This window comes from Scyliorhinus torazame, chromosome 17 (assembly GCF_047496885.1).
Source record: "Scyliorhinus torazame isolate Kashiwa2021f chromosome 17, sScyTor2.1, whole genome shotgun sequence".
Taxonomy (NCBI): domain Eukaryota; kingdom Metazoa; phylum Chordata; class Chondrichthyes; order Carcharhiniformes; family Scyliorhinidae; genus Scyliorhinus; species Scyliorhinus torazame.
In genome coordinates, this window is record NC_092723.1 from 20,541,249 (window position 1) to 20,562,129 (window position 20,881).

The 20,881-nt window shown below is 45.1% G+C and overlaps 1 protein-coding gene across 1 annotated transcript in view; it reads left to right on the forward strand.

The window, feature by feature from the left end:
• Positions 1-18,830, forward strand: part of wnt2bb (wingless-type MMTV integration site family, member 2Bb) — a 70,213-nt gene extending 51,383 nt beyond the window's left edge. The window contains exon 5 of the mRNA XM_072480152.1: positions 17,763-18,830. Coding sequence (XP_072336253.1) covers positions 17,763-17,992 — 230 coding nt within the window. The 3' untranslated portion in view covers positions 17,993-18,830. The remainder of the gene's footprint in view (positions 1-17,762) is intronic.
• Positions 18,831-20,881: the final 2,051 nt, after the last annotated feature.

Consider the following 20,881-nt stretch of genomic DNA (forward strand, 5'->3'; position numbering starts at 1 on the left):
GTTGCACTCTGTTGTGTGCTTACTGGTCATCCTGTGTGTCAATCACTGCCTGTGTGCATCTCATTATATGCATGAGTGGATATTATGACACATATGTACACCTACGTCTGCTCCTAATGCCTATGTTCCTGTGTTAAATGTTTGGTTGCTAAAGAAAAGTCTCTCCACATAATATTAAGAAAGATACAGCGATGTTAGATGGTTGAAATATTAACGAACTGAGCCTCGAGACTGTTTCACCTTAGACTATATAAGCCGCTTGTTAGCCTGTCTGTCCAATTGCTAAGCATCACATACCCATGCTGATTGGAGGTCCCCGGACCCTCATGGCTATGAGCAGAGAGAGATGAGACACAGAAAAGCAATCGGATTTTAAAGTGAAAAGCTGCAAGGGAAAACTTAGGCTCGACTGCAAAGGGGAATTTAGGGAGTTCATTCGCAATCCTTTTGTTTACGTCAAGTAAGGCTGATGCGAAGCATTGCAGTACATTCATTTTCACCGATTATTACGCAAAGACAAGTTGTACTGATTGAATTTAGTAAATTTTATGAGAAGTTTTGTTACGCATTTTAACTTGCTGAGAAATAAAACCATATAATGATTCACATCTGGTATGCTGCCTAAGTGCTTTCTCAGTCTACCCTTTATTAGGTTGAAGAAATATACATGCAAAAGGTACAAATATCCGGCTCATGTCATGAGGAGATAGTGGGCTGGATTCTCTGCCACCAGTAGCGGTGTTCCCAATACGGCGGAGGACCCAGGCTCACGGAAAAAACGGGATAGGCACCCGTTTCCAATTCTGACCCAAAGTGGTCTCTGGTGGGGGTTTCTGCTTGAGGATTTCTGGTGGGGGCCTTTAGTGGGAACCTTTATTGGGGCCTCTGGTGGGGCCTTTTCTGGGGTCTCAGGTGAGGGGGGGTCTGCTGCGAGGGGTCTGGTGGGACTATCTCGTGGGGGTCTGGTGGGGGAGTCTGGTGGGGCTGGGGGGGCAGGATTTGCGTTGTGGGGGAGGGTAGCCCTCCGATGGACTTTGTGGGCACCTACATTAAATACGTACCTCCTTGGTCCACCGCACCAGGGCCACACAGGCAAATACTTGTATTGTTCGATGCTCACGGCCCAGAGGGCCAGAGAATCACGGAGACATGGAGAATCTGGTGTCCAGCCCGTTAATAGGATGTAAATGAATCAACGTGACCTTCACGCATCCTCCCGCTGGTGCAGGGCGTAGGGAGCGAACCCCGATGCCACCGCCAATGGGGGACCAGGAATCGTGGCGGAGGTCTGATGGATGGTCTGCTGGAGGTGGGGTGGCAGGATTGTGGGGGGAGGGGAGACCCCCATATCAGAGACCCCCCACTAGATGCCCCCTATAACAGAGACTTCCCCACCAGAGACCCCCCCCCCCATGTCTGAGACCTCTGACTGCCTGGTAGTTTGTGCTGCTGCCTCTATAACTAATATGTCAAGTATTTCACACATAATGATGACAGCATCACTGCTAATTTTGGTTTTCTGATGCCTAAAATAATAATAATAATCTTTTATTGTCACAAGTCTGAAGTTACTGTGAAAAGTCCCTAGTCGCCACATTCCGGCGCCTGTTTGGGTAAGCCAGTACGTGAATTGAACCCACGCTGCTGGCCTTGTTCTGCCTTACAAACCAGCTGTCGAGCCCACTGAGCTAAACCGGCCCTCTGAGGTGCAATAGCCCAGTCTGAGAGCTAAAGAGAGGTCCAGGCAGAAACAGTGAAAAGAAAATCACTGCTGTTTCACTCACCTATCCCTTACAGCTGCTGCCTCAGGCAGATGTCTAGAAAGTAGCAGCTCTAAATCCATAGAAAGTGAAAACCACATCACAAGGCTTTAAACCTCTTCAGATCCTTTAATCTGCAAGACTTCACTTCAAAGGAAAATAGCATTTACTAGGTTGTAATTGACAGCTTCCAGACAGGCAGATGTCTAAATTGTTTTATTTCATTTTCCTTCAGGCTTGAATGGATCTCAAGTAGCCTGTTGTGAAACTAACCACGATATTTATAAACATCTAGGTATGACTGACAGCTCCTGATCATATCAAAAGCAGTTAAGTACTTTCCACTGAGAGAAAGAAGAGGTGAAAGCACTTAACTCTTAGATGTTTATGGGGTCTATTGTGGGGGTCCGATGGAGGATCTGGTTGTGGGGGGGGGGGTCGTGGCGGGGTTGGGTCCTCCTCTCTGAGACATGTAGGAACCTACATACAGCAATGCATGCATACTGTGGGGAGAGTGAGCCAGTAATTCCTGTAGTGAAGGGGGAGTAGGATGCCCCTACTTATCGGGGAGGGGGCAGAATTCACGTTGTGGGGAGGGGTGCCAGCCGATGGACCTCACTATCGGGCTTCCTGCTCAAATTGTTGGCCCGATAGCCAGATTTGTGAGGGAAATCCCTTGTGATTCCCTCCGCGTATATATTTACACGGCAAGGACCGTGAATCACTTCTGGGAGTCATTCCCAATGCCGGCGCAAACCAGAAGCGATTCAGTTCCAACACGAACGGAGAATCCTCCCGGATATTTCTCCTGGCCCCCTGTGTTACACTATCTTGTAGTTGGAAATAGGGAACTATGATCACCCCCCTAAATATAAGGCTTTCAGATGGATTATGGATGGATTATGGGAATGACTGCCCCAAAGAATAGGCAAGAAAATTATTTCGCGGCCACGAGCTATAAAACCTAGGATCTGCACGATTAGATCAGGATATCTGCATCAGCAGATCAGTGTAACTGCACAAATAGATCAATGTATCTGCATCTCCAGGCACGTTTCTCTGCATTGTGGATCAGTGTACCTTCATCTCCAGATTAGTGTATCTGCACTTGCTAAATCTGAATCTCTAGATCAATACATCTGAATTCCAAGATCGGTGTCTCTATATTTTTAAAATAATGTCTGTGTACCCCTAGGTGAGTGTACCTGGACATCAAGATCAGTGTGGTGATTTGTGGTGATTGTCCCTTTAAGGGCAACACAGCAGAGTAAGGGTCACCTGGCTTGGGGGAGTGGGTAGTCACCTCAGGGGTTGGAGTCCTCTATGAGACATGTAGGACCCTAGATAGAGTCATAGATACAACCATGCGGTTTCTGTAGGCTGCAGAACAGTTCTTATTAATAAATCCTTTTTGTTTTCAAAAATGAATGTTGTGAAAATGCATCATTGCATCTGGTAATGAGGATAAAATTATTGTGACTTTGCCACTAGCCTGACACCTTTGAGTATCCTGTTTTAATTGAAGTCTGGGGAAAAAAGTACAAACCCGAATGTCTCTCTTTGGGCGAATACACCCATTTGATACACTGAGATATTGCCAGGCCCTGAGGGACAGACATAGAACAAACCTCAACTGGCCGTACAGTCAAAAGTTTAGAAACATATAGAGAAAAAATATCAAGAGAAAATAACCCTGAAAACCCAGAGTGTGGCTTTAAGTTTTAAAAAAATAGATCTTAAGTAAAAAAAAACAGGAGTTTCTACAAAAAACAAATTAAGGAAGAGAACACAGAAAGCAGCACATGCTTTCAGTAAAAGAAAATGCCTCAAGTTAAGTGCAGCATAGTGTACAAAAGCACGGGAAAGTCAAACGGCTGAAACTGACATGTTTCTGTGTTGGAACAGCGCCTGCAAGCGAGTAAAGAAGTCCTCAACCTGTTTAAAAAAAGGATCACTATATCTCCACCCCTACATCAGTGCAGCTGCACCTTTAGATCAGTGTAACTGCATCCCTGTACCAGTGATAACTGCACTCCCAGATCACTGCATCTGTATTGTTGGATCAGTGTATCTGCATTCCTCGGTCAGTGTATCTGCACCCTTAGATCATTGTACCCCCCCACCCCCGCCACCCCGGTTAATGTATCTGCACCCCTCGATAGTGTATCTGCACCCACTAAATCGATGTATTTGTGCCCCAGACCACTGTATCTACACCCCTAGATCAGTGTATCTGCACCCAAATCAGTGTATCTGCACCCCTACATTAGTATATATGCACCCCCTAAATCTGTGCATTTGTGCCCCACATCACTGTATCTGCACCCCCAGATTGATGTATCTGCACCCCTAGATCACTATATCTGCACCCCTAGATCAGTGTACCTGCACCCCTAGATTAATGTATCCCCACATCTAGATCACTGTATCTACACCCCTGGATCACTGTATCAGCACCCCTAGATCAGTGTATCTGCACCCCTAGATTGATGTATCTTCACCTCTAGGTCACTGTATCTGCACCCCTAGATTACTGCATCTGCACCCCTAGATTAGTGTATCTACACCCCTAGATTAATGTATCTCCACCTCTAGATCACTGTATCTGCACCCAGACCAATGTATTTGCATCCATAAATCATTATTTTTGGTCCAGTAAATCAGTTTATCTGCACCACTAGATTAGTCTACCTACACCACATGATCAATGAGTCTCCACCCCTTATCAGTGTATTTGTACCCCTAGATCACCATATCTACCCCTAAGGATCCCTCTATCTCCACCCCTACATCAGTTTATCTGTACCTTTAAATCAGCGTATCTGCATCCTTGAACCAGTGATATCTGCACTCCCAGATCACTGCATCTGTATTGTCATGTCAATGTATCGGCACTCCAAGATTACTACATCTGCACTCCTCACCTAGATCAATTGTTCTATACCCCCTAAAGCAGTGTGTCTGCATTCTTTGGTCAGTGTATCTGCAACCTTTGATCATTGAATGTGCTCCCCGCGACCCCCCCCAGGTCAGTGTATCTACATCCCCTAAATCAGTGTTTCCGCACCCTGAGGTCAGTGCATCTGCACCATTAGCAATGACTGCATATTTGAAGGGCTTCTGCTCAAATTTATTAAAGCTGCAGTTTGAGTTCACAATGTACTGCATCTGACGTGTAACCTTTGTAATTTACTGCGTCTTATGTTAAATTGGCACAAAAGCAAGAATTAGACTCATTATGTTAACAGAACCACACTGGGGGGCGGTTTGGCATATCAGGCTTTGTAGGTTTTGAATGTAAAGATTAGCGCACAAAGTGAGAATCACTCGATCCATGTATTAGATCAAACATTTGACATGCACAAGGCTAGTTTTCAGCTCCAGATTATTGAATTTTCTTAATGTTTCAACGCACGTTGTTTCAATTTAGAAAATGAGCCTTCAAAAAATGCCAAGGGAGGTCTGCACAAATACTCAGAAGCACGTAATGAGAACATTAAGACAAATGAAGCATGTTAATCAAAAAGGTTATCAAATCCGATCCTACAAAATGTTCCCTCTCAACGACTCAACCGTGTGGCACGCTTCCATCTCTTACGATGATGGTTTGTGCCTTGGTGGTCCCCTCTGTGTTAAGCATCGCCTGATGTGGTTCAGGAGCTTCACTCTGTCATGCCAATCTGTGCTGCTTTGCTGCCGAGGAAGAGAGTGGTCTGTGAAAGTATACAATTCGCTGGTCTCGATTTTCTCTAGACCCTCTTCTTGGCCGGCTGCGCTTTTCGTTTTTTTGCCCTCCTCTTCCAATGCCCTTCCCAGTAGTCAGCCTCCAGAGGCCACAGCTGTCAGTGACTGGCTTCCAGGTTTCAGTGTCAATATCACCACATGCGCATCGCGAAATAATTCGTGGCCGCGAAATAATTTTCTTGCCTATTCTTTGGGGCAGTCATTCCCATAATCCAGCCATAATCCATCTGAAAGCCTTATATTTAGGGGAGTGATCATAGTTCCCTATGTCCCAGTGTCCTGGCGACAGACGTATCGATGCCCGGGTGGTTGTGGCCCAGGGGCCAACTCACTGTACATGAGGCCTTTGGGTGTACGGATATCATCCATTCACCAAATGGTTCTGATGAAAGGTCATTGACCTGAAACGTTAACTCTGTTTCTCTCTCCACAGAGGCTGCCAAACCTGCTGGGTATTTCAAGAATTTCTCTTCTTATCTCAGACTAGTTAGGAGGTGAAACCAGTCCTCAGCTGGATGGTAAAACGGGAAGGTCATAAAACATACTGAATTTTCACCAACTGCAGAATATTTGTCCAACCTCAATCCTAGTGACTCAGCGCAGGAAGGTTGCTTTCTGGGGGAAACATTCCCATGTCTTCAGCAATGAGCCCCATGGCACCTTTGATTGTAACAATTGTTATTCCATTCTGATACTTATCCAGTCCGACGCAGCACTTGTTGCCGTCATCTCGGTCGCGGGAGCAAAAAATTCATTTGTAGCCTGGTGTTACCCTTCTTAGCTTTGTGTCTCTGCGTGTGCGTCAATGGCTTTGCCACGGTGTGCTGTTATGTGTCAAGTGTAGTTCCATGATCCACTGCCACTAACTAGCTTACTGCAAAGAGGAAGCTGAGTGTGTAAGTCTCTCCTGCCGGTACCCAGCTTCTACATTACCAAGATCCCCTATAGTGTCTCCTTGCACTGACATATAACAACGAGGCACACTAGGACCCGAGGCAGAAAACGGGGCTAAGTGCGGCCTCGGCTGAGCCTTCCCTGCTGACGCCCCCGATCTACCCGGATGGGGCCGTTAGCTAGCAGGGTGTTTCTCAGTGCTCCGAGCTTCGGGAAACACCCGGCTAATCTCACACGCTAAGGGACTCTGTCCCCATTCGGGTAGATTGCGCCCATGATGTTGTGGTGATAACAGAGACCTAGTTCAAAGAAGACCCAGAACTGGGTGTTAAATATTCTTGGATACAAGATGTTCAGGAAAGACACAATGGACTGAGTGGCCTCTTTCTATGCCATAACTTTCCTATGAACATAAGAACTAGGAGCAGGAGTAAGCCATCTGGCCCCTCGAGCCTGCTCCATCATTCAATGAGATCATGGCTGATCTTTTGTGGACCCAGCTCCACTTTCCGGCCCGAACACCATAACCCTTAATCACTTTATTCTTCAAAAAACTATCTACCTTTATCTTAAATACATTTAATGAAGGAGCCTCAACTGCTTCACTGGGCAAGGAATTCCATAGATTCACAACCCTTTGGGTGAAGAAGTTCCTCCTAAACTCAGTCCTAAATCTACTTCCCCTTATTTTGAGGCTATGCCCCTAGCTCTGCTTTCACCCGCCAGTGGAAGCAACTAGCCCGCATCTATCCTATCTTTTCCCTTCATAATTTTATATGTTTCTATAAGGTCCCCCGCATCCTTCTAAATTCCAACGAGTACAGTCCCAGTCTACTCAATCTCTCCTCGTAATCCAACCCCCTCAACTCTGGGATTAACCTAGTGAATCTCCTCTGCACACCCTAATGGTTTTATGGTTACACGAAGAGAATGAGTGGTGGTGGTATTTATTAAAGAGGACATTGCAGTGGTGGAGAAAGAGGCTGTTCCAGAGAAGTCAAGGACAGAATCTCTTTGGCTTGAGCTAAGAAAAAAGAAAAAATGCAATTACATTGCTCGATGTTGTCTATAGGCTACCAACTAATGGGAAAAATGTAGAGGAACGGATTTTCAAGAAGATTACAGAGAGTTATGGAGTAGCTATAATGAGGGACCATAATTATCTGAATACAGATTGAGATAGTAATTGTGTAAAGGGCAGAGAGTGGCAATGGTTCCTGGAGCGTGCTCAGGAAAATTTTCAACATCCGGATGTTTCCTGTTCAATGATAAAGGAGGCACTGCTAGACCTGGTTCTTGGCAGTGAGTAGATTAAGTGTCAGTGGGAGAAAATTTAGGAGACAGTGATCATTCTATCATAAGGTTTAGACTGACTATGGAAATGGATGAAGAACAATCCAGAGTGGGAATTATTAACGGGAGAAAAGCCAACTTCAATGGGGTAAGAACGGATCTGGGCCAAATAAATTGGAGTCAAAGGTTGGCAGGAAATATGATAGCTGAACAATGGGTTACCTTCAAAGAGGAGACAGTGGCACAGTCAAGATATATTCCCTCACAGGGTAAAGGTATGGCCAACACATCCAGAGCTCCCTCGGTGAAAAAAAGTTAGGAATCAAGATCAAGGTGAAAATGTTTGCTTCTGACAGATATCAAATAGAGAATACAATTGAGAAGCAGGCTGAATATAGAAGATTCAGAGAGGAGATGGAAAAGCAAATAAGAGAAGCAAAGAGGGAGCATGAAAAGAGACCAGCAGTTAACATAAAAGGGCATATAAAAGCAAAAGGGTGGAGGAGGGTCTTAATGCTGTGGCAATTGAGTGCACGCTCTAGTTGTGATTAAGAGCAGCTGAGACTAATTGGGGAAAGGTTCGGGCACATATATAAGAAGCGGTTTCCATCTGTGTGGAGGAACTAGTGAAGGAAAAAATAATTCACACTTAAACTTTACTGGGTTTTGTGAATAAACCCATGTCGTAGACAGACTGGCTCCACTTTCTTCTTTTGCCAGGTGGATGATCACAGAATTAACATAGGGCCAACAAAGGATTAAAAAAAGGGACTTGCGATTGCAGGGAGCAGTCATAGCTGAGGTATGAAATAAATACTTTGAATCTATCCTCATCAAGGAAGATGTTACCTAGGTCATAGTGAAAGAGGATGTAGTTCAGACACTAGAAATGTTTAAGATCGATAGGGAGGAGGTATTGGATAGGCTGTCTACTTACCGTGGATAAGCACCAGGTCTCGATCAGATGCATCCAAGGATACTGAGGGAAATGAGAGTGGAAATTGCGGTAGCAACTGGCCATAGTTTTTCAATCTTCCTTAGACGCGGAAGTAATGCTAGAGGGCTGAAGAATTGCAAACATTACACCCCTGTTCAAAAAACGCTGTAAAGAAAAGTGCAGCAGTTTAACGTTAGTGGTGGAGAACTTCTAAAAACAATACTTTGGGACAAAATACGGACAAATGTGGGTTACTTAAGGAAAGCCAGCATGGAGTTCTTAAGGGAAGATTATGTTTTACAAGCTTGCTGGTGTTTCTTGAAGAGGTAACGACAGAGAGGGTCGATGAGGGTAATGCTGTTGATGTGGCATATGTGGATTTCCAAAAGGCATTTGACACAGTGACGCACAACAGACTTGTGAACAAAGTTTTAGCTCATGGAATAAAAGGGACAGCAGCAACCTGGATACAAAATTGTCTGAGTGACAGGAAGCAGACAGTAGTGGTTAATTGATGTTTTTTGGGCTGGAGCAAGGTTTGTAGTGGAGTTTCCCCGAGATCAGTTTATGGACCCTTGCTTTTCCTGATATATATTAATGACCTAGACCTTGGTGTACAGGGGACAATTTGAAAATTTGCAAATGATATGAAACTGTAAGGTATATAGAACTTCAAAAGGGCATAGTCAAGTTAGTGGAAAGGGCAGAGGACATATGAAGTTCAATGCAGAGAAATGTGAAGCAATTCATTTTGGTAGGAAGAACACGGAGAGACATTATAAAATAAAGGATACAAATCTAAAGGGGTTGTAGCAGCAGAGGGAGCAGTGTCTAACTGTCCATAGGTAATTGAAGATAGCAGGATGAGTTGGGAGAGTGGTCAATAAAGTAAACAGCATCCAAGGCTTTATTAATAGGGAAAGACAGTACAAGAACAAGGAGGTTATGTTGACCTTGTAGAAGGTACTGATTCGGCCTCAGCTGACATATTGTGCAGAGTTCTGGGTGCCGCACTTTAGGAAGGGTATGAAGACACTAGAGAGAGTGCAGAAAAAATGCACGAGCATGTTTCCAGGGATGAGGAATTTCAGTTATGAAGATATATTGGGGGCAGCACGTTGGCGCAGTGGGTTAGCCCTGCTGCCTCACGGCGCCGAGGTCCCAGGTTCGATCCCGGCTCTGGGTCACTGTCTGTGTGGAGTTTGCACATTCTCCCCGTGTTTGCATGGGTTTCGCCCCCACAACCCAAAAGATGTGCAGGCTAGGTGGATTGAACACGCTAAATTGCCCCTTTATTGGAAAAAAATAATTGGATACTCTAAATTTTTAAGAAAAATGAAGATATATTGGAGAAGTTGGGTCTGCTTTCCTTGGAGGTGGTCTGATAGAGTTATTCAAAATCATGAGAATCTGGACAGAGTAGATAGGGAGAAATTGTTCCCGTTCATGAAAAGATCGAGAACGAGAGGACATAGATTTAAAGTAATTGGCAAATGAAGCAAAAGGAGGAAAAACATTTTCACACAGCGAGTGGTTAAGGTCCAGAATGTGCTGCCTGAGAATGTGGTGGAGACTGGTTCAATCAAAACATTCACAAAGCAATTGGACAGAGGTCTCAAAAGGAAGAATGTGCAGGGTTACGGGGGGGGGGGGGGACGAATGGTGAGGTAAATTGCTCATTTGGAAAGCAAGTGCAGACACGATGGGCCGAATGGCCTCCTTCTGCGCTAATTCAGACTCTAATTTTAAGGTGATACAATCGTGTTCTGGATTCCCCACATCAGGGGAAATTGTTTTTTCGTATCCCTGTGCCATTTGAAAAACTTTGATTTTATCACCCTCAAACCCTTTTTCCTCAAATCCGTTCCTGCGATCTGGGGGCCACTCACCGTCCTAATTTCCCTTGAGAAGGTGGTGGTGGGCTCCCTTCCTCAACTCACATGAGTGCATGCAGATTTTATTCAACCCGTCCTTATAATTTAAACACTGTTATCATGCTGGTGAATCACCGCTGTATCCCCTAAGACATCCTTCCCGATACATGCTAGCCAGAACTGAATACAGTTACTCCGCATGAGGCCTGCGCAAGTTAAGTGTTTGAACGTCAAGATCTTCAACAGTAATTAAGTGAAGACTAGGGTAAAAATAGAAATTAGTGAGAAACAAATTTTAAATAGATAGTTAGGAACAATTCTTGACTCAACTAAGCATTTAGATTTATTTGAAGTACAGGATAGGAGAGAAAAAAAGATATTTTTATGAAGGATATTTTGAATGGAACTGGATGCTGTCAACAGACAATTGCAGTATTTGAGGGATGAACTTTAATTATCTTTTCTGTTTTTTGCCCTTTCTTATGTTTCAAGGTTCTCAATATATTTCAGTAACATGAAATTGTGGAACATTCTATTATTCAAGCCGCACGGTAGCATTGTGGTTAGCACTGTTGCTTCACAGCTCCAAGGTCCCAGGTTCGATTCCCGGCTTGGGTCACTGTCTGTGTGGAGTCTGCACGTTCTCCCCATGTCTGCGTGGGGTTCCTCCGGATGCTCCGGTTTCCTTCCACTAGTCCCGAAAGACGTGCTGTTAGGTAATTTGGACATTCTGAATGTGGTGACTAGGAGCTTTTCACAGTAACTTCATTGCAGTGCTAATGTAAGCCTTCTTCGGGCAGCATGGGAGCATAGTGATTAGCACAGTTGCTTCACTGCTCCAGGGTCCCAGGTTTGATTCCCGGCTGGGTCACTGTGCGGATTCTGCACGTTCTCCCTGTCTGCGTGGGTTTCCTCCGGGTGCTCCGGTTTCCGCCCACAGTCCAAAGATGTGCGGGTTAGGTGGATTGGCCATGCTAAATTGCCCTTAGTGTCCAAAAAATGTAAAGTGGGGGTTACTGGGTTACGTGGATAGGGTAGATACGTGGGCTTCAGTAGGGTGCTCTTTGTAAGGCTGGTGCAGACTCGATGGGCCGAATGGCCTCCTTCTGCACTGTAAATTCTATGATTCTATTATTCTTGTGACAATAAAGATTATTATTATTCAGCTTGACTTTCCTATAGCTCAGTTGAAATGGACTCTTTCTGTTCCACAGGAACTTTGACCATCCATATCTATGCTGTCGAGTGTATAAATCAAAGTCCAGTCTATTAAGCTGCACATACTCTTGTCTCTGAATCAAAAAGGTGTGGGTTCAAATCCCATGATACTTGAACACAAAATCTAGGCCAAGGTGGGTACTGAGGGAGTCAGAAGACATTAGAGCATGGCTCTATCTCCTACTCAGCTGGATGTAATTTTGTCACACTGTTTTTGAGGTAGAGTCGGAAATTCTCAGAAATGACCGTTTCTTTGGTGCAGCTTGTGGTAGAGCCCACTCAGGAACAAGCAATTCTGGATTTGGTGATGATAATGAGGCAGACCTGATTAGGGAACTTGAGGTGAAGGAACCCTGATCAGGCAGTGACCAAAATATGATCGAATTTAACCTGCAGTTTTAGAGGGAGAAGCTGGAATCAGATGTAACGGTTTAAATTGAATAAAGGTAACTACAAAGACATGAGGGAGGAGCTGGCCGGAGTTGATTGAAAGGGGAGCCTAGCAGGGAAGACAGTGGAACAGCAGTGGCAGGGATTTTTGGAGGTTATTCTGGAGGAACAACAGAAATTCATCCCAGGGGGAGGAAACATGCCAAGGGGAGGACAAGGCATCCATGGCTGATGAAGGAAGTCAGGGACAGAATAAAAGCAAAAGAAAAAATATACAAGGTGGCGAGGATTAGTGGGAAGCCAGGGATTGGGAAGCCTTTAAAAGTGAGTAGAGTACAACTAAAAAAGCAATAAGGGGGGGAGAAGATGAAATATGAGTGTAAGCTAGCTCGTAACATAAAAAAAAGATAGCAAGAGTTTTTTTCACTATATAAAAGGTAAGAGAGAGGCAAGAATAGATATGGGACCACTGGAAAATTAGGCTGGAAAAGTAGTAATAGGAAACAAAGAAATGACAGAGAAATTGAATAGTTACTTTGCATCAATCTTCACGGGGAATACACTAGTGAGATACCAGTACTTCAGGAGAATCAGGGGGCAGAGGTGAATGTAGTGGCCATCACTAAGGGGAAGGTTCTGGGGAAACGGAAAGATCTGAAGGTGGATAAATACCCTTAACCAGATGAACTATCTCTAAAGGAGATAGCTGGGAGATTGTGGGGGTGTTGGTGGTGATCTTTCAGGAATCACTGGAGGCAGGAAGGGCCCCAGAGGACTAGAAAATGGCTAATGTAACACCCTTGTCTAAGAAGCAAGGGAGGCAGTAGGAGCGAAATTATAGGCCGGTTAGCTGACTTTTTAAGATTTTAGAGTCCATTATTAAAGATGAGATTGTGAAATTATGGGATTATTAGAGAGGTTCAGTGTCTTCTCGGGCTATAAGTTGAATGTGGGAAAAAGCGAGGCGTTTACGGTGAATGAGGCGGGGCGGGGAGCCAATTTGGGGGTGCTAACATTTAGGGTCGCCAGGGATAGGTTTAAGGTGTTTGGGGATCCAGGCGACAGGGGAGTGGGCAATGATAGACAAATGGAACCTAAAAAAAGTTAGTGGAGGAGATAAAGGAGGACTTTAGGAGATGGGATACGTTACACCTGACCTGATGGGGAGGGTCTAGATGGTAAAAATGAATGTCTTGCCAAGATCCTTATTTGTATTAGTGTCCAAAAAGGTTAGGAGGGGTTATTGGGTTGTGGGGATGGGGGGGAAGTGGGGCTTAAGTGGGTCGGTGCAGACTCGATGGGCCGAATGGCCTCCTTCTGCACTGTATGTTCTATGTATGTATCCACACCCTCCCGGTCTTCATTCCAGTCATTCCGACTGGATGCAGCGATTTTGGAGTTTATATGGGCGGGGAAGATGCCAAGGGTGAAAAAGGCCCCGCTACAGAGGCAGAAAGGGGGATGGCATTACCGAATCTGCTGCACTATTATTGTGCGGCGAATGTGGAGAAAGTGAGGCGATAGTGGGAAGGATAGGGGTTAGAATGGGTTAGAATGGAAGGGGCATCCTGTAGGGTGTCCAGCCTGAGGGCCATGGTGACGACAGCACTGGCACCGAGGAGGTATACGGAGAACCTGGTCATACAGTCCACAATTAGGGTGTGGAATCAGCTGAGGAGACACTTTAGGATGGAGGGGATACCGGTGTTAACACCCCTTTGTGGGAACCACGGGTTCAAGCCGGGGGAGACGGATGGGATGTGTTATGGGAGAGGAGTTTTCAGAACCCCAAAATGTATCATGGAGTTCAACCAACCTCCCCCTTTAATGTATTGTTGCTTTTCCGAGCACACGGCTTGTTCTCCAGGTGTGGGATTACAATTATGGACACGTGGGTTTTTAGACACAAAACAATGTTTATTCCATGAACTCAACTTAACCTTTTAAATAAACATTGGAGCTCTTAACACCCCTTACTTCAAAGATAACCCCGAAAATAATACAACACTAAATAATCCTTCAGTTATTCCTTTCGACATCCAAGAGGCTTAACGCCTTTAAACAGAAACATATCAGGTTAAAGGCATTTCTTTTATGAGTTTAAATCACCCAAATGATCCAGAGATAGTCTTTCATGGCAGAGATCACAGCAGATCCAGCTCACTGCAAACACAGACACACACACAAGCTCTTTTCCTCAAAACTGAAAACTAAAAACTGCAAAATGGCTGATCTAAAACCCAGCTCCACACACGCTCTGACATCACTGCATTTCTTAAAGGTACATTGCTTAAACATCCATTTCTTAAAGGCACTCTCACATGTCAGATGTAAAGGAGGTGGAGAAAGTTGGGGCTGGTGAGGGCGAGGGATCTATACCTGGAGGAGAGGTTTACAAGTTGGAAAATCTGCGGGAGAGGGTAGAGCTTCTGTAGGGAAGCAAATTCAGGTATTTGCAAGTGAGGGACTTTGTGCGAAAGATATGGAGAGGATTTCCCAAGCTGCCAAAGTAAATCTTATTGGAACGGTTGTTGCTCCCGGATGTGGAAGGGGAGGGTAGGATTGGGGACATATACGGTTGGCTGGTGGAGCAGGGGGGTATGCAAGTGGTGAAGATTAAGGAGAAATGGGAGGAGGAGTTGCGGTGGGGAGATAGGTTGGGGAGTGTGGAGTGAGACGGTGCGCAGGATGAATTCTGCCTCCTCAGGTGCGAGGATGAGTTTTATACAGTTTAAGGTGGTACACAGGGTGCACATGACTCAGGCGAGGATGAGTGGGTTCTTCCAGGGGTAGCGGACGAGTGTGAGAAGTGTGAGCGAACCGGCGAACCTTGTGCAGGTGTTCGGGGGTTGTGAGAAGTTGGAGAGATACTGGGAGGGGTTATTCAGGATGCTAGTAAAGATTGTCAGGGTAGAGGCTGGGCCGGACCCTATGGTGGCGATTTTTGGAGTATCGGAAATGCCGGAGCTGGTGGAGGGAAGGAAGGCCGATGTTGTGGGAAAACTTGTACAAACTATAACCGTGAGATGTGGAGATTGTTCTCTGATTTATTTATGTTTTTGTATTTTTGACTACTTTTGGAATAAATACATATTTTAAAAAAAGATGAGATTGGATTTGTTTATTGTCACATGTACCGACCGAGGTACAGTGCAAAGTATTTTTCTACGAGCAGCTCAAACAGATCATTTAGCATACGAAAATAAAATAAAAGAAAAAGAAAATACATAATAGGTCCACAAGCGGAGAAGAAGCTGTTTTTGAATCTGTTTGTGCGTGTTCCCAGACTTTCGTATCTTCTGCCCGATGGAAGAAGTTGGAAGAGTGAGTAAGATTGCAGAGGACTTGGAATAGGACTGGGTCAGCACGGCTTCGTCAAGGGGAGGTCATGCCTGCCAAATCTGCTAGAATTCTTTGAGGAGGTAACAAGGAAGTTAGACAAAGCAGAGCCAGTGGACATGATCCATTTAGATTTCCAGAAGGCCTTTGACAAAGTGCCATATAAGAGGCTGTTAAATAAGTTAAGAGCCCCGTGTGTTAAGGGTAAGATACTGACATGGATAGAGGATTGGCTGACTGTTAGAAGGTAGAGAGTGGGGATAAATAGGTCCTTTACAGGCTGGGAGCCGGTGACTAGTGGTGTGCCTCAGGGGTCGGTGTTAGGATATACATTAATGATCTGGAAGAAGGAACTAAGGTTACTGTTGCTAAGTTTGCAGATGATACAAAGATATGCAGAGGGACAGGTAGTATTGAGGAAGCAGGGGGCTGCAGAAGGACTTGGCCAGGCTATGAGATTAGGCAAAGAAGTGGCAGATGGAATACAATGTGGAAAGGTGCGAGGTTATGCACTCTGGTAGGAAGAATAGAGGCGTAGACTATTTTCTAAACGGGAAAAGGCTTTGGAATTCAAAAGCACAAAGGGACTTAGTACTCCAACCTCAAGATTCTCTTTAGGTTAACATGCAGGTTCAGTCGGCAGTTAGGAAGGCAAATGCAGAGGGGCTGTGGGCTGATGCCCTACGTAGGGTAAACTCGTTGTCCTCGTGTGCCAGGCTAAGCCTGATACAATTCAAGGTTCTACACAGGGCGCATATGACTGGAGCACGGCTCAGTAAATTTTTCGGGGTAGAGGATAGGTGTGGGAGATGCTCGAGAAGCCCAGCGAATCACACCCACATGTTCTGGTCATGTCCGGCATTACAGGGGTTCTGGGTGGGGGTGGCGAAGGTGCTTTCGAAGGTGGTGGGGGTCCGGGTCGAGCCAGGCTGGGGGTTGGCTATATTCGGGGTTGCAGAAGAGCCGGGAGTGCAGGAGGCGAGAGAGGCTGATGTTTTGGCCTTTCCGTCCCTAGTAGCCCGGCGCAGGATATTGCTTATGTGGAAGGAAGCCAAACCCCCGGGCGTGGAGACCTGGATAAACGACATGGCAGGGTTTATAAAGTTAGAACGGATCAAGTTCGTATTAAGGGGTTCGGCTCAAGGGTTCACCAGGCGGTGGCAACCATTCGTCAACTACCTCACAGAATGATAGAGGGAATGAAAAGAAAGAAAGACAACAGCAGCAACCCGGGGGGGGGAGGATCCGGGCGGGCTCTTAGGAATGTCATTGTATATGTATAGACATTTGTTTTAGGTAATGTATATTGGACTGTTGGATTGTATCTTTGGAGAGTAACTATTTTTGACAAGGCAGTTGCCATTTAGTTTGGTTTTTGTTTCTGTTTATATATTATTTATTTACTTGTTTAAAACTGGCCACTGTTATTTATATTGCTTTATTGTTGCTTAAAAGAAAAACCATGTACTGTTATGTTTGGCCAAAAAATCTTGAATAAAATATATTTTTTTTTAAAAAAGGAAGGCAAATGCAATGTTAGCATTCATGTCGAGAGGGCTAGAATACAAGAGCAGGGATGTAGTTCTGAGGCTGGATCAGGCTCTGGTCAGACCCCATTTGGAGTATTGAGAGCAGCTTTGGGACACATTTCTAAGGAAGGATGTGTTGGCCTTGGAAAGGGTCCAGAGGAGGTTCACAAGAATGATCGCTGGAATGAACAGCTTGTCATATGAGAAGCGATTGAGGGCACTGGGTCTGTACTCATTGGAGTTTAGAAGGATGAGAGGGAATCTTATTGAAGCTTACAGGATACTGAGAAGCCTAGATAGAGTGGACGTGAAGAGGATGTTTCCACTAGTAGGAAAAACTAGAACCCGAGGGCACAGCCACAGACTGAAGGGACGAACCTTTAAAACGGAGATGAAGAAGAATTTCTTCAGCCAGAGGGTGGTGAGCCTGTGGAACTCAGTGCCACACAAGGCTGCGGAGGCCAAATCACTGAGTGTCTTTAAGACAGAGATAGATAGGTTCTTGATTAATAAGGGGATCAGTGTTTATGGGGAGAAGGCAGGAGAATGGGGATGAGAAACATATCAGCCATGATTGAATGGTGGAGCAGACTTGATGGGCCTAATGGCCTAATTCTGCTCCAATGTCTTATGGTCTTACGACCTGGCCAATGAGTGATCTCAATTAAAGTCACCTGGTTTCCAAAGCTACTTAACCTCTGTTTAACATAGAACTTTTGCAAAGGCCTTGTGTGGCTCAGTGCAGTTATCATCCTTCAACAGTCCCACTTTTTCTTTCTTTCAGGGTCTTTGGGCACAGCGGGAAGAATGTGCAACAAGTCCTCCAGGGACACAGATGGATGCGAAGTGATGTGCTGCGGCCGGGGCTATGACACCACTCGGGTGGCGCGAGTCACAAAGTGCGAGTGCAAGTTCCACTGGTGCTGTGCAGTCAAGTGTAAAGAGTGCCAAGAGACAGTCGACTTCCACACTTGCAAAGCGCCCAAACGTGCAGACTGGCTTGACCAGACATGACTTCAGCGAGCAAAGCCGCCTTAATATGGGATATGCGTGAAGGCGCGTGGCATTTTGGGGAGTTGTAGTTTAGCTGCATGGCTTTTCTTTTTAATTAATACCCTGTGAAGCACTAAAGAATGGACTACACCTCCCAGGGGACCATGGTGAACCGCTGGACATGTTCAGTAATCATCGCATATTCCTTATCGATAGGGGGAATTGCAATATAAAGCATAAATCCTGAACCTTATCATTCGCAATGTTAATTTTTTTTCGAGTGGGACAGTGCAACTGCCCATTCAACGAGAGACTATGTAAGGTGAAGCACAGCACGGCTTCTGTAGTTGTCAAGTGATGAGGACCTCCCTGTAACACCGGTTGCATGCGACTAATTTCTCCAACCTGGTATTTCTTTTTGATTTTTAAAAAATTATTATTGGTACGTCAATGCCTTATTATTGAGTGGAAAAGCTGCTGACCACTCGTAACGGTCAGCCAGAGGATGTGAAGCTGCAATTCTGTACCAGCAACAAGGGCCTGCACTTTCTGAAGGCAATTGTATAACTCTGTATTAACAAGACAACCTGCACTTTGAACATTAGCTACAAGAGGATAGCAGAGAGGGAGAGGAAGCGAGTGTGAGGGATAGAGTGACTTGCCTGGTTCCGACTAATCTATCCGTTGATTCTAACTCGCGTCCATAGCTACGGCCTTCAAACTGTAATGGGAAGCCTGTGAAGACGTTAAGAATGAGGTTTAGCTCTGGTTTGCTGCTGCTGGTTTCAATAGTGCAACTCACCTGAACTTTTTTATGGTTTAAGAATGTTTTTTTTTAATAAAAAGAATATTGTAATTATGCTTACGCTGCTATCAGTATGTTAATGTCTGGCAGTCTGCAAGGGGCCTTCCTACAGTCATAAGCTGATGCAAGAAAATGAATTCGGCCTTGTACTGTGGTCTGAAGGCACCCCACTGGAGTATTCTGTTTGTAATTTCGCAAAATAGTTCGGCTGAAGCCCACGTTCTGCAATGTGTGTTCTAGGTTCCATCTCCAGTCAGAGGTGGAGGGAGTACAATCTTCGAATTACAATTCAGCCAATTTGCAAGTGAGATTAGAATTTCGTTTTTACACTAAGGGTAGGGGAAATCTACAACCCACTACACCTTCCACCTCAAAAAACTGTGGAAACTAGAAATTGAAATGTTCAAGGCTGAGATGGTTGGACTTTTTTTTTGTCGTGTGAAAGGGTATGAAGCAATGGCCACTGAGAGGAATCGAGGTACAGGCCAGTCTTCAAATGGTGCAACAGACTTGAGGTGATCTCATTAAAAAATATCTAATTCATAAAGTTGCTTAACAGGGTTGATGATTGTGATGAACGGTTACTGTAACATCATGTAATGTCATCATGTAAGGTGATGTCCCCTTTAAGACCGGGCTTGGAACCCTGGGGAATTCCGCCTCCGGCTCCGCCCATCTGGGAGCCGTATATAAGGGGCCGCCTTGTGGGCAGTGCAGCTGTTAGCACACGTCTCAGCACCAGTCTAGTTCTTAGTTTATTAAAGCCTTCTTTACTGTTTACACTTTAAGCGTCGTTATTGAGGGTACCACAATGATCATGTGAGAAAATGTTTCTCCTCACTGGGTCATAGCCCCAGAATAAGGGGGTCGGGCATTTTGCACTGAGCTGAGGGGAAATTTCTTCACTCAGAGGGTTATGAATCTTTGGAATTATCTATCCCAGAGAGCTGTGAGTAATCAATCAATGAGTAGATTCAAGATGAAGGGTGCTAGCTCTTTGAGTACAAAGGGGCATGGGGATAGTGTGAGGTGAAGCTGAGGTAGACAATCAGAAAGCTATGATCCTCGTTCTAGATTGCCCCACAACAGGAATTTCAGAGCAGGTTCGAGGAGCTCGATGATCTACTCCCGCTCCTTCCTGTTCCTCTGATGCTATGCCTGGTGTGGTGCTGAATCCTATCACCAACAGCCCCAGATTCCATCCCTAATCTGTGTTGTGTTAGCTGATCCTCAGTCAAGATAGTAGTGAAGGTGAAGCAAAGAGGCTCAATGCTCCTGGGATTACTACATCCCCATCACTGTCCATTTACTTCAGCTGAACACAGGACGTGTATAGAGAAGGGATGATTGGATACATCCTGGTCCCCACTCCACTGAGCGGCTTACGGACACCCAACACTGCGGTCACATAGTAAGAAGTATCCATGCCAGTTTACCACAACAGTAGAAATGCAAGAAATGGGGAGGAGAAGAATGGAGGCTTACACAGATCTTGAGAAAGAAAGATGTGCGTTAACATAGCCCTTCACAACCTCAGGATGTTTCAAAGTACTTTGAACTGAATTATATTATTTTGCAGTGTATTGATTGTTGTAATAGAATATGAACATAAGAACTAGCAGCTGGAGTCAGCAATTCAGCTCCTTGAACCCACTCCACTGTTCAATACAATCAGGGCTGATCGCTGTCGTGTTAATCACCCTGGGGTAACACGGACTGCAACTGGATGCAGTTGTACTTGAAAGTAGACTCCAAACTTTGATGTCAGTTTAATACGCTTTATTGAACTTATTAAGCAGTGCACACAGTTCGCTGTGGGTTTGACACTCTACTAATCTAAGCGTGCTTACTATAACTATCTAGACCAGACTAGCTCTGAGCCATGTGTAGAAGGTGCTAACTGATATATACACCCTGACTGTCACTACAGTTGTCACCAGTGGAAAGAGGCAGAGTGTTGATGCCTCGTGTGTTTTATAGTGCCAGACCACCTTCTGGTGTTCTGCCTGGTGATTGGTTGTGTTCTGTCCTGTGTGTTGATTGGCTGTACTGGGTGTCTGTCACTACCTGTCTGTATCTCATTATGTGCATGAGTGCATATCATG